Here is a 15,057-nt window from a genome sequence, read left to right on the forward strand (position 1 = left end):
TGGCTCAGCTGCGCCAGGGAAAAGAATAGAAGAAGCATCTGACTCCTTCATGCATGCTCCACTTGGCTCGGGGGGATATAGCTCAGTTGGTAGAGCGCCGCTCTTGCAATTGGGTCGTTGCGATTACGGGTTGGATGTCTAATTGTCCAGGCGGTAATGATAGTATCTTGGACATAAATCGTAGCACTGCCATAAACTTCTTTTTCCGCCAGGACGTCAAATCGCCTCCTTGGCGATGCCATGACAACTATGGCAGCATGTGAAAATTTGTATTGATTATTTGAGAAATCTAAAGAAAAACTATGTCATGCTCAGATTTAAGTATCCTAACGAAATGAAGAAAGAAAAATTTAAATAACACATATACAGATTGATCTCTAATCAGATACAAGATCCTTTAAGGATTCGTTGGACCGCTGTGAAATTCACCGACTGTTCAAAGAACGAAACTTGATATATATATATATATATTTGAATCTATCAACTAAATTTGTGTGCTTAACTTGAGAAAATTATAGTCATAGTTCAAGATTTCAGTCGAAATCTGGTACATTTCGGCTGCATATTCATTTGACCATTCAGTGGTCATTTGGCCGTATTTTGACCTGAAACTTTAGGAAAACCCTAATTAAGCATCTAAATATATTGAAATATTTAGATTGTTAAAAAGCACACTCAAATGGTATTTTGGTTTCGGATCCTAGGTTGTTAGTGTATGCTGTACCCTGTTGTATAGTGTATACTTTCTCTAGTATAGCTTATTCTACAAATAATTTAGTACTAGATCACACAAAATTCAATTAAAACAACTAAAATATGCATTAGGAATGAAGAAAAACCATTTAATAGTCCCCAACACCTTGTTCCATCAAGAATTGTAAGCGATTTAGAAAATAAAAATCTGGGGTTTTTTGGACGTTTTCCTCTCCAATTGTCGAAAACCAACGAAATGTGTGAAAGTTGAAATGGTTGAAATTTCGACTCATTTCAATTGAAATAGTGCTTTTATTAGAACTTTTTTGTAATGTTTCAACCGAAGCAATAGAAAAATCGAAATTAGACCGAAATGCCCAAATTTCTATCGAAACTTTTCATACCTAGTGTCCTAGGGAGTCAACCCACGTTTCATTTCAACTCATGTGTGTTGAAGACTACTTACAATATGGGGAGTGTCCCTATCATGATGTAGTTGTTAGTCTTAGTTTCTTTGTTCAGGTCATACTTTTGGTCTCAGTCTTGTACAAGGTTTACTCCTTATTAGCGAATATAAATACATCATTGGCAATCCACGATAGCAATACTGATGATGTAGAATTGAGGCAAGTAGAATTTTCCTATTTTCCTATCAAACCGGGTCTAAATTGATTCTTGGATTCATTAGGATCTTTAGGATTTTATTTTATTTGGGGAATATTTGCAATCTTTTCTTTTGGGTAGCTATTAGACAAGTAGAATTTTCCTATTTTAGTTTTATTGTATTTCTATTTTTCTTAGACAAAGATTTTAGGAAGTAATCAAAAGTCTATTTCAGTTTTAGATTTTAATTAGGCAAATTTTAATTTCAGTTTACTATATAAAGGCATGTAACCCAAGTTATTGGACAGATTTTGAGAATGATTGAATTTAAAGTTTTGGTGCCAGGTATGGTGCAAGACTAGGTCGTGTCACCTCCTTTCCCTCCCTCTTTGTGCGATATCTTCTCTTCCTCTCCTGCAACTCAGAGTTCTCTTAGGGATTTCTTCCCTTCCCCTATAGCCCTCCATCAACTGATCATATGGTGTTCAGCACATCCCCTGATGTAGGGGGTTCCTAGGTGACTAGGTCTCCTATAAGATTAACTAACTAGGTAGGGTCAACTCAAGGGGCTTAGGTAGATAGGACAAAAAGAAACTCAGCAAACAAGATTAAGCATGCAAGATAAAATGAGACTAACAATCAAAGTAGCCAAAAGCAATAATAATCTAGATGGAAAAACACATAAATTCTTACTTAAGTTTCAAGTGGGGACATGGGGAAGGGAACAAACGACATACGAATGTTAGGTTCAGCAAAAATCAATTTAGACACCCAAATTAGATATGCAAACAATCAATGTCCTCTAGCAACCAACTAAAATAGAAAATCAGCAGGGTTTTTTTTGGAGATATAACAGTGACGAAACAACTTAAAACAACGGGTAAAAATAGGCATAAACAAAGGGCAAAGGCTGGCTTCAATGTTAATGGGTTGCAATATATAATAGGGATTAATGGAGGTGGGGAGGGTTTAGTTTAATGTTTTACCGTACTGCTGTCCAGATCTGAGGAGAAAAGAAGAGATCAAGGTCCTTCAAAATAAAGAGATGCAGTCCACCTTTAGTTGATGAAGACAAGTCCAGCTGGTTGTAGAGAGATCCACAGTATTGTCAATGCAGCTTGGTGAATGATGTTGGGGCTCTCAGCAACTCACGGACAGCAGGTACAACCAGCAGTAATCCATTCATTGAAAGGAGATCAGCACCAGCAGAGAGTAAACAACAACCGAGAGTAGCAACAGCCGAGGGTAGCAGCAGCAGTGATGTAATGGCAGCAGTGTGTAGCAGCAGCAGTGAGCATCAAAAGGGGAGATCAGCAGAAACAGTTCAACATTAAGGAAAAAAGAAAAAAATACAGCAGCAACAGTTCAGCCCCAAGGGGATATAAAACAGCAGTAGAAAAAAGAATGGAAAAAGAGAGGGAGGCGAGACAAGAGAGAAGAGAGAAGGGAGAGCCGAGAGACTAAAGAGAGGAAAGAGGCGAGAGAGAAAGTGAGAAGACGAGATGGAAAGAGAGAGAGAATCGTGAGAGGGGTGGGGGGCCTTGCTCTTGGTTTTTTTTTCAATTCACATTCATTGTATTAAACAATGGCCAATGGCCTCACACTTAAATAGAATAAACTTCCAAAAATAAAAAAGATATTTAGAAACTCAATTACTTGAAATAAAAGACTACCTAATAGACCAATATAAAGAAGTCCTAGTTTCCTAATTATGTAAGACAATCAAATATCACTAGATTTAAAGCAAAGTACTAGAATCAAATAAGATTTGGTGGGGTCCACAAGATATGCAAAGTACTAGAATCAAATAAGATTGGTGGGATCCACAAGATCTACTGATTGGGAGGACAAGGGGGGGTCGAACCCAGCGCTGGAAGGCTGGTTCGACTCCTCTCTTTCCTTCTTCTTTCTTGTTTCTTCTCTTTCCTTCTTTCTTGTTTAATCCTCCAATCACAAAGATGGACCTGGTTGAATCTTCTTCTTCTTTCGACTGTACACCTTGATGTCCCCATCATCCCCTCTCCCATTGTTCTCTGTCTCTCTCTCTTCACAATCCCAGGTATTGGTTTCAGATCCTAGTTTGTCACATGGCCGTAACATTTTTGAGTCATTCAAAGGTTCTGGTTTGTGGTGACAGCACCTATGCTGTCCACTCCTATTTGTGGAATCTCAGTTGGTAGGAGAAGAAGAACTAGGGTTTCGATGAGGACTAAAGTTTTGTATGATGGATCATAGCTGAACTAAGGTTTTGTGTTGGGTCTGAGAAGAAGGTATTTCGTACACTGCTATTGCAGAAGAAAATCAACCATTGTGTTCTAAATCGGCCCCTATCCCCTGCTGCAACTACTGATTCAATCCATCGTGTACTACCATAGTTGTCAAGGTGACAAGGAGATCTAAGGCGGTGGAGTGGTGCCTAAGCGCTTAGGCAACCTAAGGCGCCTACCTAGGCATTGCTTAGGCAACCAAGGCGCCTTAAGTGTTATTTTTTATTTCCCCTATTTACTAACATTATTTAATGTGCTACATATATACCTTATATCATAAAAAAAGTCAACATTAAGCCACATTAAGTCATCGAAAGTCAACATTAAGCCACATCTAGTCATAAAAATCAACATTAAGCCACATCAAGTCATCAAAAAACAACATAAGTCATATTAAGTCATCAAAAATCAAAATTTAGAGAAAGTTATGCTCTAGTCAAACTTATTTTAAACTGCACCATAGTTGTCAAATCGCCGCCTTGGCATCCATGCAGTTTGTTTGGGGTCTTGCAACTTGTCGCTTTAGTGCAAGGCGTTGGTCTAACACTTATTTATGCCAAATATTGTTTAAGTCTATTTGAATCCAATAAAAATTGTTTTAAAATCAAATTCCAAGAGGATAAAAAGTCAATCCCCTATTCCAAGAACAAAAACTGTATTTTTTGTTGTAGGGGAGATTTTTAACTTTCAAGTGCTGAGGTTTCTTTAAATTTGAAAATTTCATAAATCTTATCATGGTAAACCATTGCTAAAAACTAAAATTGCGGTAAAATAATATTTTAATTTGATGTCGATAAAATTATTTTCATTCAATGATTTTAACAACATTCACGCAGTTTAAAAATGAGTTTGATGGAACATAACTTTGTTATTACAACTTAGATTTAAATAATCTTAGACTTAGGAAACTGTTTTATGCTCTATCCAATTCAAAAAGTTTCATGTATAAACAAAATCATTTGACTGGTCAAACTTATTAGAGGACAAGAGCATTTCTCTAAATGTTGATTTGACCTGATGTCTATTGATAGTGTTGATCAAATGGTTCTGTTTATTGCTGATGGTGTTTGCTCTGGTTCGCTTTCACTCTTCATAGTGTTGAAGTTTCCGCTCTTGTTGGTTTTACAGAGGTTGAGATGATTGTGTTTACCCCTTGCTCTACTTGAGATTTGCCACTCCAAACCCCTTGTTCAAGTCTACTTTTGGTCTTAGTCTTGTGCAAGGTTTACTCCTTATTTGCTAATATAAATACATCATAGGCAGTCCATGATAGATTGACTGATCCTATCATGTTCAGCATGTCCTCTCTCTCTCTCTCTTCACAATCGCAGGTACTGGTTTCAGATCCTGGTTTTACAATGTTGAAACCGAAAAGATTTCAGCTATTTCGACCCAAATCTTAAACTATCGTTGTGGTAAGGATGCACAATGATGCAAGACACAATATATCCTGTACTTTAAGCAGATCCTCATAAACTTTCAGATGTTTGCAAAAATTGACATGGAGATGGTTATGGGATCCATGTCAATAGTGGTTTAGTTTTACCCGACATGTCATAAAAAAAGTGATTAAAAAACATAAATTTCTGAAGAAGTTGGAAGGGAACATAAAAATGTTAGGGGTTATGTTTAGTGAATGGTGTAATTGGTGAGGTTTTTTGAACATTGGTAATACTGGAAAGTACTAAAGTATAGACAACATAGCTATGGCTGAGTTCCCTAAGATTTAGGGTCAAACATAGCGGCTGCAACTCAAGCCAATTTCGGTCTCAGGCTCTCAGCTTTGAACCAAATTGGGCCAGGCTTTGCTGGGATCAGGTTTGGAGCAATTTGGTTCAAATCAATCCGATTCCTATCCCATGCCCACCTTAATGCAACCTAGTCAAACAAATGCTACTTGGACCTATAACTGTATACATTGGCATCCATGGTTCCGTTATTTTCCATGTTATCCTAAGGATTTAACATCTTTATGTAACTTTGATAGAACAACAACTAAAAAAACATCATGTCGCATAAATGTTGATATGTAATGCAAAGCATGCATACCATGTAAAAGCATTGGGAAACATGTTTTGGCACTGTCTCTCAATCTAGCAGATGGATACGTGTCAATGAAAACCTAATTGTTTTTTATTCTTCTTAGTTGAGCCCTTTATCAAGAAGTAAGTTTCTTCTTTTATTTGGAGCTCGGTGGATCTTTTGAACTGCCTACTTAAAAACCTAGGTGATTGCCACATTTTGGTGTTGAGTTATGATTCAGTTTAGGCATGAGGGGTTTTTCCAATCTATTTGGTTGCTGTTTTTGTCAAGTTTGTAATGCTTTTATTTGGTCCTCCACCTTTACATGCTGACTTCCCAGTTAATTTATCCATATTCCAAAAACTGTGCCGGGCATAGGGTATTATTTGAGGGCAGTAAATTTAGCTCCTTTGACAGACAGATTTTCCATCTCCAAGGTGCCATATTTTGTTTGAGTTTCACCCATATTTCTGGTACTTACTGTTGGACAGTTGATGGATTTGGGAGATGTGAGAGATGGATGCGGAGTGATATTGTCGATACAAAAGAGTCCAAGACAACATCTTGGTTCAAAAGATTCATAGGGCGTAAGCAAAAGCCAGAAGTTACCTGGCCCTTTCCTTTTGCGGAGGGCAGAATGTTCATCCTGACTATCCGAGCTGGTGTGGAAGGATATCACATCAATGTTGGTGGCCGACATGTGACTTCATTTCCTTATCGAACGGTATGTAACTATGTTTTTAGAAATATTTTTTATGATGAATACTGCTCATGTCAGGATCAGAAGATGGGACTTAACTGTTCCTATTTCAGTTGTCCAGTTGAGTGTCACCTTGGTTCTTGTGAGGGGTTTCAGACAGTTCATTGATCATGTACTGTCTAAGGGATGCCCTAGGGCAAAGTGACATCATCTGAGCCTTCTGGCCTATCTAATTCTCTATGGTGGGCAAGTTAATGTGGATAATGGTCAAGAAAAATCTCAAACACTGTCAGGTAATATTAACGATTCTGATGAATATTCACCTGGATCCATCAGATGCGGGGGCCTGATCCTCATGGATGTGCTTATGCATGTCAGAATAAGGGGGATGTCTTCCTCCTGTTGGTTTTCCAGAACACAAGTTTTCATTTTATTCTATCCTCTTCTATCTGTTCCATGTCGCCAGTATCTTGGATATGTTTTAACCAATGGAACAAAAGGGTAATGTTGGTTTTGAAGTTTTGATGTTTATGTTCTTGGCATGCTTTCCCTACTTCTGCTGAAATTAGCTTGAAAATGCTGTTCAGGTGATCAGTCTTTCTTTTTCTTTTAGGGATTTACTCTTGAAGATGCAACAGGATTAGCAATTAAAGGTGATTTGGATGTGCATTATGTGTATGCAACTTCTCTTCCTACCTCTCATCCAAGTTTCTCCCTCCAGCGAGTGTTGGAAATGTCAGAGAATTGGAAGGCTCATCCTTTGCCCAAAAGTCCGGTTCAGCTTTTTATTGGAATTCTTTCTGCTTCAAATCACTTTGCAGAGCGCATGGCAGTTAGAAAAACCTGGATGCAATCATCTGAAATCAAGTCCTCTAACGTAGTCGTTCGTTTCTTTGTGGCATTGGTAAGCTTTTATGTGTTATTAGAGATACATAGTCGTTTGTGCCAAGAAAGTTTTTAATTAAAATAAATTTGATGGATTGGATATCTGGGCTTCCATCATGCTATTATGATATTCCTTCTACATAGGGAAACTTTTTGTTGGACCAGTGAATAGTGTCTTTCCCTCGATTTTTATCACATCATTGACAAGCCCTGGTGCTAGCCCATGCATGACAACTTTATGGTGGAAGAATAAAAGCTCTCTTTCACTTCTTATTCAGAACGCTGTTTCTGTTTTTTTACTGCTCCACTGTGGGTTTTTGGTAAAGCCAGAAGGAAAGTAAAAATTTCTTGTAGCTTGCTTTCGGGAGGGGAGGTATAGTGGCATGATTCTCATGGTTTCCTCAATTTTAATTGCATCTTAGTTGTAAGGGTATCGCTCAATGAAGCAAGATGTACCTGCCCCCCATTTTTTTTCCCCTCTCATTTTTATTTTGGTTTGGGGTGATGTGTGTGGATGTGTTTGGAAATGCTAGCATGGTGAACGAAGTGTGATCTTTTGCTCTTATGGTATTTTTTCCATCTAGTGGCAGGTCTTGGGATTAGAAGGCAAAGGTGATGAATAGGGTTCAGTCTTTTTTTTTCTTTTAAGTTCATCTTTGTGCTATGATTTTTTTTTTTCCCCCTATTATAGCCATTTTACAAGTCAAAACAGATGCCTCCATGATGGAGATCATGAAAGCCCTTCTGAATTTTTGAAGCAATTTTCTTCATCACCAATCAACAGAAGAAGTTCAAGAGTTGGATGTATTTCACCTAGTCATTGATGAATAATGGCCAAGTTTTCTGTCGAACTTTTGTAATTCTCTAACCGGGCTAACTCTTCATAAGGTGAATTTTCCTGATGGGACCCATCATTTATTGACGAGTACATTTGTGGATTTGACAGGGATTTTATCTATTGTCCTCTTCTTCCTTTTTATAGATTTCTTTCTCACCTTCCTAAACCCCAAGGGAAAAGAAAAAAGATCAGATACATTTCCAGCACTTCATAAAAGAAGAGTTGTAGATGTTGATCTCATCTATTAACTAGCTAGTTCAATTTTGAAGTGCATCCACACCATGCTCTGCATTAATTTTCCTCAGAGATCTTTTGAAACCTATTAAGTTGACTGTACGAGGAGGAGAATAACACATTCTTTGCCAGCAAGCTCGAGTCTGCGAAAGCCGTACGATAGGGAGAGTTATCCACTAGTAGTTCTCACTGCCCTTGTTTCTGTCTTGTCTGTTCTGTCTCTCTGTTAAAGTAGGTTAACGGGTGAAGTTCTTGCCTCTCCCCTATTAGTCTAGTTTGGGGGAATTGCCTAGATATAACAGATAGCAAAAAGATTTACAAAACTGGCAAGTATAAATCATATTTTACAATCACAAGTTACCAAGTTGAAAAGATTTACCAAATCCTCATAAGAGTAGAAAAAGCTAAATGAACAACCTAAAATACCTCTCAATTCCTTTTCTCTCTCCTCTTCTTCTTCTCCTTCTTCCTCCAACCAACCACTCCCTCGTCCCTCCTTCTTCCGCTCTCTCCCCCGTATCCCACCCTCCCCTGCAACCTCGCCACACCCCACCATGCTACCCCAACAAGTACAGAATCATTGGACTTGAATGTGTTTTGGCGAGGACGTGCAGTAGTGGCACCAAAAGCGCAGAAGTAGAGGTAAGTAGAAACAATAGAAAAATCCTCTGGAAAGCCATGCTTTCTTCTTACAGAGCTCACCCTATATGAAAATGCTCAAAGAACAGAAGACCGGAAAATTAAAAACAACAATTGAAAAATCCCAATAGGATACTTGGGGAGGAAGAAGGAGATATCAATCGAAAGGGTTTTAATTGGTGATCAGAAATTGAAACCTAGAAAAACAGGGAGAACAGAACCGAAGGCACTGGAAAGAATTCCCCTTGGCAGAACCCAGAAGGCAAAAAATATATGAAAAATGGAACCCAGTTACGGAAGCTTTAATTGATATTCACACAAGTTTAATTGCAACCCAGAAATAGACAAGTGGCACAGTACTGAGAAACAGTGGAAAAAATGAAAATGAGAAAGGGAATGTAACAGTTGAAGAACCAGGTTGTACATTTAAATACAAAAAGAACCAAAATAAAAAAGAGTTAAGAAGTTATAGAGGAGGAGAAACAGAGTTAGTCTTGTGAGGTTGGTCTCTGCTTGAGACTTTGAATCTCTGGTTAGAGCTGAACGATGCTGAAAGTTTCAGACACGGTAGGGAGTAGAAAACGAAGTAAACGGTCTTTTTCTTTATTTTACCTGGTTTTCTTCCTCACTCTTTTTTCCTTTGTATTGAATGATTTATCAAGGAAGGGGAGCATGGGGGGCCGGGAAGGGAATGGGGTGGGGTGAGGCAGGTTGCAAGGGAGGGAGGGGGTAGGGGGGAAGAGAGTGGGAGAGGGAGTGGTTGGTTAGCAGAAGAAGAAGAAGAAGAAGAAAGGAGAGATAGAAGGATGTAAGGGGTATTTTATGTCGTTCATTTAGCTTTTTGTTATTTTATTTTTTTAATACCCTTACTGGGATTTGGTAAATATTTTCAACATGGTAACTTGTGAGTGTAAAATATAATTTATGACGTAGATCGAGCTGTCAACAAAGAGGCATAAGTGCTTCAAAGCTGGCCTAAAATCTGGGCCATTCTTCAGCCAATTGAACCCAGCAGTCCAACCTTGTGGAAGCCATCTGTGGAGGCCAAACATCCCTCTACCTATTCTAGTTTGAAGTTCTGTTTTGTCTTATCCATGTGTCTTAGCAAGTAAGAGAAAGTCCCAGGAAAGGTTCTAGAAGATCCATAAATCTTTGCTGCCAATTTCAGAAATGGACTGTTATTTTGTTCTATTCTGAAGCTTGGTCAACAAGGATACAGCTGGAGGATGCAATTAGAAACATGGTTCAAGATCTTGCTATTAACTTCTTTTTTTTTTTTGCTTGGCAATATGAGAGCACAAGTGATATTTAAAATGTAAAATATCTCGGTCGAGTTAGACCAAGTCAAATGGGGTATATACATAATTTCGACCCTCAACCCAACCCAACTCGACATAACCCGACATGTCTCGCCTATCTCACCCTGTTGTGAAGAAAAAGTGAGCTTTTGATGGTTTTCTTGCCAAATCTCTTCCCTACATGGATATTTAACAACTTCAACACTTGGAGATTGGAGATTATCACTTCATCATCGACCTTTGGAAATCCATTTCTTCTCAAGAACAGCTTTAGGTAAAAACAACTTCTCAAAACCATCTTTTTCATAGAAACATGGTCAATAGTTTTTTGTTTTTATTGTGGAATAGCCTAGGGTGAAGGGTTCGAAGAATACCTACCTAGTGTCCGAAGTCAGAGTACCATTTTGTTTAGGTATGATTTAAAAAAAAAAAAAAAAAGCATGAGGTTTCCACTATGTTTAGAACAGGGTTTTCAATTGACAGCCTGTGAACAGGGTTTTCTGGGCAGACCATTGCACCTTCATAGAACCCTGACCTTTGCTCTATTGCTGGCCCTGTTTTGGGGTTTTGTTCATCACATCAGGGAGGTAACTCGACCAGAAGACTGAGGCCATCAGAGGCTTGTTGATGCTGCTACTTGAAATCACCTAAAAGTTTCCTTTTCTTGCAACCAGCTTATCTCCCTGTTTAGACATCAGAACTTGATCAACTTTTGAAGGACAGATAGGCATCATACAAAGGTCCTTTGATTCCAATTTGAAGGTCATCAGAAGCTGCTACCATCATACCTCTCAATCCGGCCAGCAGAATTTTATGGTTTTAATGGTTTGCTTGCCTATATGATCTCCATTCAATCCCAAATTCAGGCTCGTATGACCCTGTCTTGTGCATTACAGGTTAACCTAGTTTTGGCCTAATCTGTGTTTATTTCTCAGTTGTAATTTCTGATCAGATCTGAGGCTCTTGTTTGCCTAATGTTTGGAGCCTATCACTAGTCATAACTGGGATTGATTACAGCCGTTATCTATCTTACAAGAGTTATACCTACCAGTTCTGTAATCTTTTTATTATTTGGTAGATCTAGGCAATTACCCCTAAGTTTTATGGATCCAGACAGTGTAAGTCCTGTCTTGAATCCAGACAATTGGCCCCCCACGTTTGCTTGGATTGATGAGAATGAACGACTTGTGGGGAGAGTGGGGGAGAGTGGCTGGTTCTTGCTCATGCATTTTGTCTTTCTATCAACTTCATTGAATTGCACCTATCCAGAAAAAAACACTTTAAGAATTGCTTAAACCCTTATTTTCTGTGGTTTTTCTTTCTAATTAGTTTAAATCAGAGAAGCATGGACCAAGATGCCAAAGGGTTGGGGAAGAGGTGGGTTACAAATGAACACAAAGAAGCTTGGGCCTTGGAATTCATGTGTAAGGGTGTTAACAGTCCTCATTGCTTGTCTTTTAACCATAAATGTGATGATAGATTTCTCTTTAATGGTAACAGAAGAAGGAAGATAAAGAATAGATGAATGGGTTAGGGATGCAAATCAGGCAGGAATTAGTTTGGAAGTTGACGAATTCTGAATAGAGCTGAGCCCGAGGTCCAACCTGATAGTTTAATATGCGTCTTTTTTTTTAATGGGCTCACATGAGTTTAATCCCCTGTTGCGCTGCCATGTTTGAAGCAAAGCTCTAGAATATTTGCTCTTGTATTTCCATGATAAATACAACCTATTAAATCTGTGCTCTTTTTATTTTATCTTGAATGTCAAATTGAAGTAATCATGGGTTGGTGTATTTCACAGACAGCATTTTCTTATCTTTATTGAGGAAGACCTCATGGTTTGTTGTCTTTAAAATGTTGCTTCCCCCAAATTCTTCACTACTAATATCTGTTGAAATGACCGATTTTAGCTGGCCTATTTGAAATTATAAGTGTATACCAATAGTCAAGGTTTATGTTGGAAGTTGCCCATGGTAAGGTCGGCTTGGAAAATTATGTAGAGAAGTAACCAGTGCCTGTCTCCTGTCATATTTGTATGATATGGAAATCTAGTGGGGAGATGGTAAACCATCTTTCCTGTGTTGCTGTTTAATGACTAATCTTGTCCCAATTTCTAATCACTTTGTGTGTTAGCTGGGTTTCCTATGGGATGTCCTCCCCCTGGTATAGCATTGGTACTAAGTTATTTTGGGGAATAGGGACACACATGGAGGTGCCTACATGGCAATTATATGGAGTATCCGGGATTATACTGGATTACTTGAAGATACTTTTCTCAAATTTCAGGATGATAAAACATGTAGCTATATGGTTTTCTTAGTCATGGCAGATGAGATGAGCTATTTCTGGAGAGACTATTTTGGACTCGCACAATATATTCATAAACCATTTATCTGTATGCTTTTGCATCGGGCTTGAGCAGATTTAGTGTTCAGATGTATCTCTGAAGAGACTATTTGAAGGACCGAAGCATTATAATGATGTTGATCTCCTTCACCTCTGGTATTTGCTTGTGGTACCCTTGAGCTTAGATCATTGCCTAACTGAATTTTGATGGTTACTTTCTGAGAGAGATCTGGCAGTTGGGATTTGCTTCACAGACTGGAAGGAGACCTACAGATGCACAGTTCGTGCTGTTGTAATGGGTGATTCTTTGAAAACTGAGGTTCTCTTCCTGCTTCCAGTATTGGAAACTGCCCACTCTCGAGATATGGGAGACTAATTATGGAGGGTAACTTGTTTACAGTACCTAGATGTTTATGGTCCTCCACTTCTTACTGGTGGGGATTTGGGCCTTCTCACCGGGAGGTGGAATCTTTGGCTTGCAATAGTAACAAATTTCTTGATTGGTTTTAAAGATCCTCCAAGGTTGGTTGGGGTTGTAATGGACTAGCTATACTGGGGGATTTCTCTTCTGGATGGAGGCAATTTCTTTCAATCATATTATTGCCAGTTAAAAACTGTTATCTTGAAAGGAATAGTTGGGAAGAGGGAGAAATGTGGCCATATACTGCTTACAATAACCCTATTTCACCAGTCCATTCTATCTCAGGTTGAAAAACGAGTTGTAAATCTTCTCTTATCTACCTATATACTCTTGCATGCTCCTTTTTTTTTTTTTTTTTTTTTGTTGTTGTTGTTGTTGTTATTAAATTTGATAAAATTACTTTGTTCCTACTCGTTGACATGTAGAATCCAAGGAAGGAGGTGAATGCATTGTTGAAGAAGGAAGCAGCGTATTTTGGTGATATTGTGATTTTGCCATTTTTGGATCGGTATGAACTTGTCGTATTTAAAACCATCGCCATCTGTGAGTATGGGGTGAGTTAAGAGCTATATATTTAACCCTTTCCCATGGCCCTCTCAAAATTGAATGTCTTTCGATGATGATTATTTAATGCACATCCATTTTATTGGACCCCATACTGACTTTTTCGTGTTTCCCCAAACCCACTGTTCTCCAGGTCCGGAACTTGACTGCTGCATACATCATGAAATGTGATGATGATACCTTTGTTAGGGTGGACACTGTTTTAAAAGAAATAAAGGGTTTCTCTCCAAAGAAGTCCCTTTACATGGGCAATCTGAACCTCTTGCATAGGCCTCTCAGACATGGAAAATGGGCAGTTACTTTCGAGGTATGGTTGTGCTTTGCATTTGAATATATTTGCAGGTTGCAAAGATTTATCTAAACCTTATCTACTCTACTGCTTTTCCAAAAGCCATCCTCCTTAATCAGTGTGCTGTGTTGAGTGGGATTGAGTGTGTCAGGACCCATCTGTCCATGAGTCCCACTGAAGGGAATTTTGTGATGTGGTTATGTTATTTAGCAATCTGATAGGATGTACTATACGTCAAATGCATTATTCTCTATTATCAGGGGGGGGGGGGGGAAATACATCATTATTCATGATTCTGTTTCTGCTTCTGCTTCACTATGAATTGAATAAGAAGGGAGTTCATACAATTAAAGAGGATAAGATTTTCATGATTCCGTCCCTGACACAAAATATTTACAGGAGTGGCCAGAAGCAGTATATCCTCCTTATGCCAATGGACCTGGATACATAATTTCGAGTGATATTGCAAGATTTATCGTCTCTCAACAAGCCAATGCAAGCCTAAGGGTTCGTTAATGGGAACAACCTTTATTTTCCCCTCTTTCTATTGATGTTGCTTTTCATGGATTAGGTCACTGTTACTTTTGTGATTATTATTGGTCAGACCAATAACAGTAGAAGTTTTTACTTTGTTTGGCAGGTGTTCAAGATGGAAGATGTCAGTATGGGAATGTGGGTTGGGCAATTCAACAGTACTACGGCCGTCCAGTACTCCCATAACTGGAAATTTTGTCAATATGGGTGTTTGCAGGACTACTACACTGCACATTACCAGTCGCCCAGACAGATGATATGTTTGTGGGATAAATTGTCTAGAGGCCGGGCCAACTGTTGCAACTATAGATGACAATGATTGGTGTGATCATTGAAGGCTTCCAAAGCACCATTTGTCTGCAGATCATTGTAACATTTACACAAAAAGTCTCTTCCACTTCTCCATGTGTTGAGGTGTGTGCAAAAATCTTTCAGTTGTTGGAAAAGAGAGTTGTGTTTGGTGTTGTTGAGCCAAAGCTAAAGAATTAGGTTCTGGCTTATCTGCAAGTTAGGCCAAATTGTAAAACTATACTGTAAATTGGTTTTGAACAGTTCAAATTCAAAACTAGCAAGTGAAGAGTGATCAATGAGAACCACCTGGAATTTCATTCCATTGCTGAACTTAATGTGGATTACATGAAACTGATATTTCAACCATTAGTATGATTGCTTTTGCTGACAAAGAAGAACTGTACTCACTTTAATGTTCTCTGTTCTTACAGAT

General features: G+C 38.5%; 1 protein-coding gene across 1 annotated transcript in view; it reads left to right on the forward strand.

The window, feature by feature from the left end:
• LOC122065200 (hydroxyproline O-galactosyltransferase GALT2-like) overlaps positions 1–15,016 on the forward strand; it is a 17,912-nt gene extending 2,896 nt beyond the window's left edge. Inside the window, exons 2-7 of the mRNA XM_042629014.1 lie at positions 6,077–6,309; positions 6,899–7,189; positions 13,372–13,500; positions 13,644–13,817; positions 14,199–14,306; positions 14,440–15,016. Of these exons, the coding sequence (XP_042484948.1) occupies positions 6,077–6,309; positions 6,899–7,189; positions 13,372–13,500; positions 13,644–13,817; positions 14,199–14,306; positions 14,440–14,646 (1,142 nt within the window). The 3' untranslated portion in view covers positions 14,647–15,016. The remainder of the gene's footprint in view (positions 1–6,076; positions 6,310–6,898; positions 7,190–13,371; positions 13,501–13,643; positions 13,818–14,198; positions 14,307–14,439) is intronic.
• The last annotated feature ends 41 nt before the right edge of the window (positions 15,017–15,057 follow it).

This window comes from Macadamia integrifolia, unplaced genomic scaffold, assembly GCF_013358625.1.
Source record: "Macadamia integrifolia cultivar HAES 741 unplaced genomic scaffold, SCU_Mint_v3 scaffold1921, whole genome shotgun sequence".
NCBI lineage: Eukaryota > Viridiplantae > Streptophyta > Magnoliopsida > Proteales > Proteaceae > Macadamia > Macadamia integrifolia.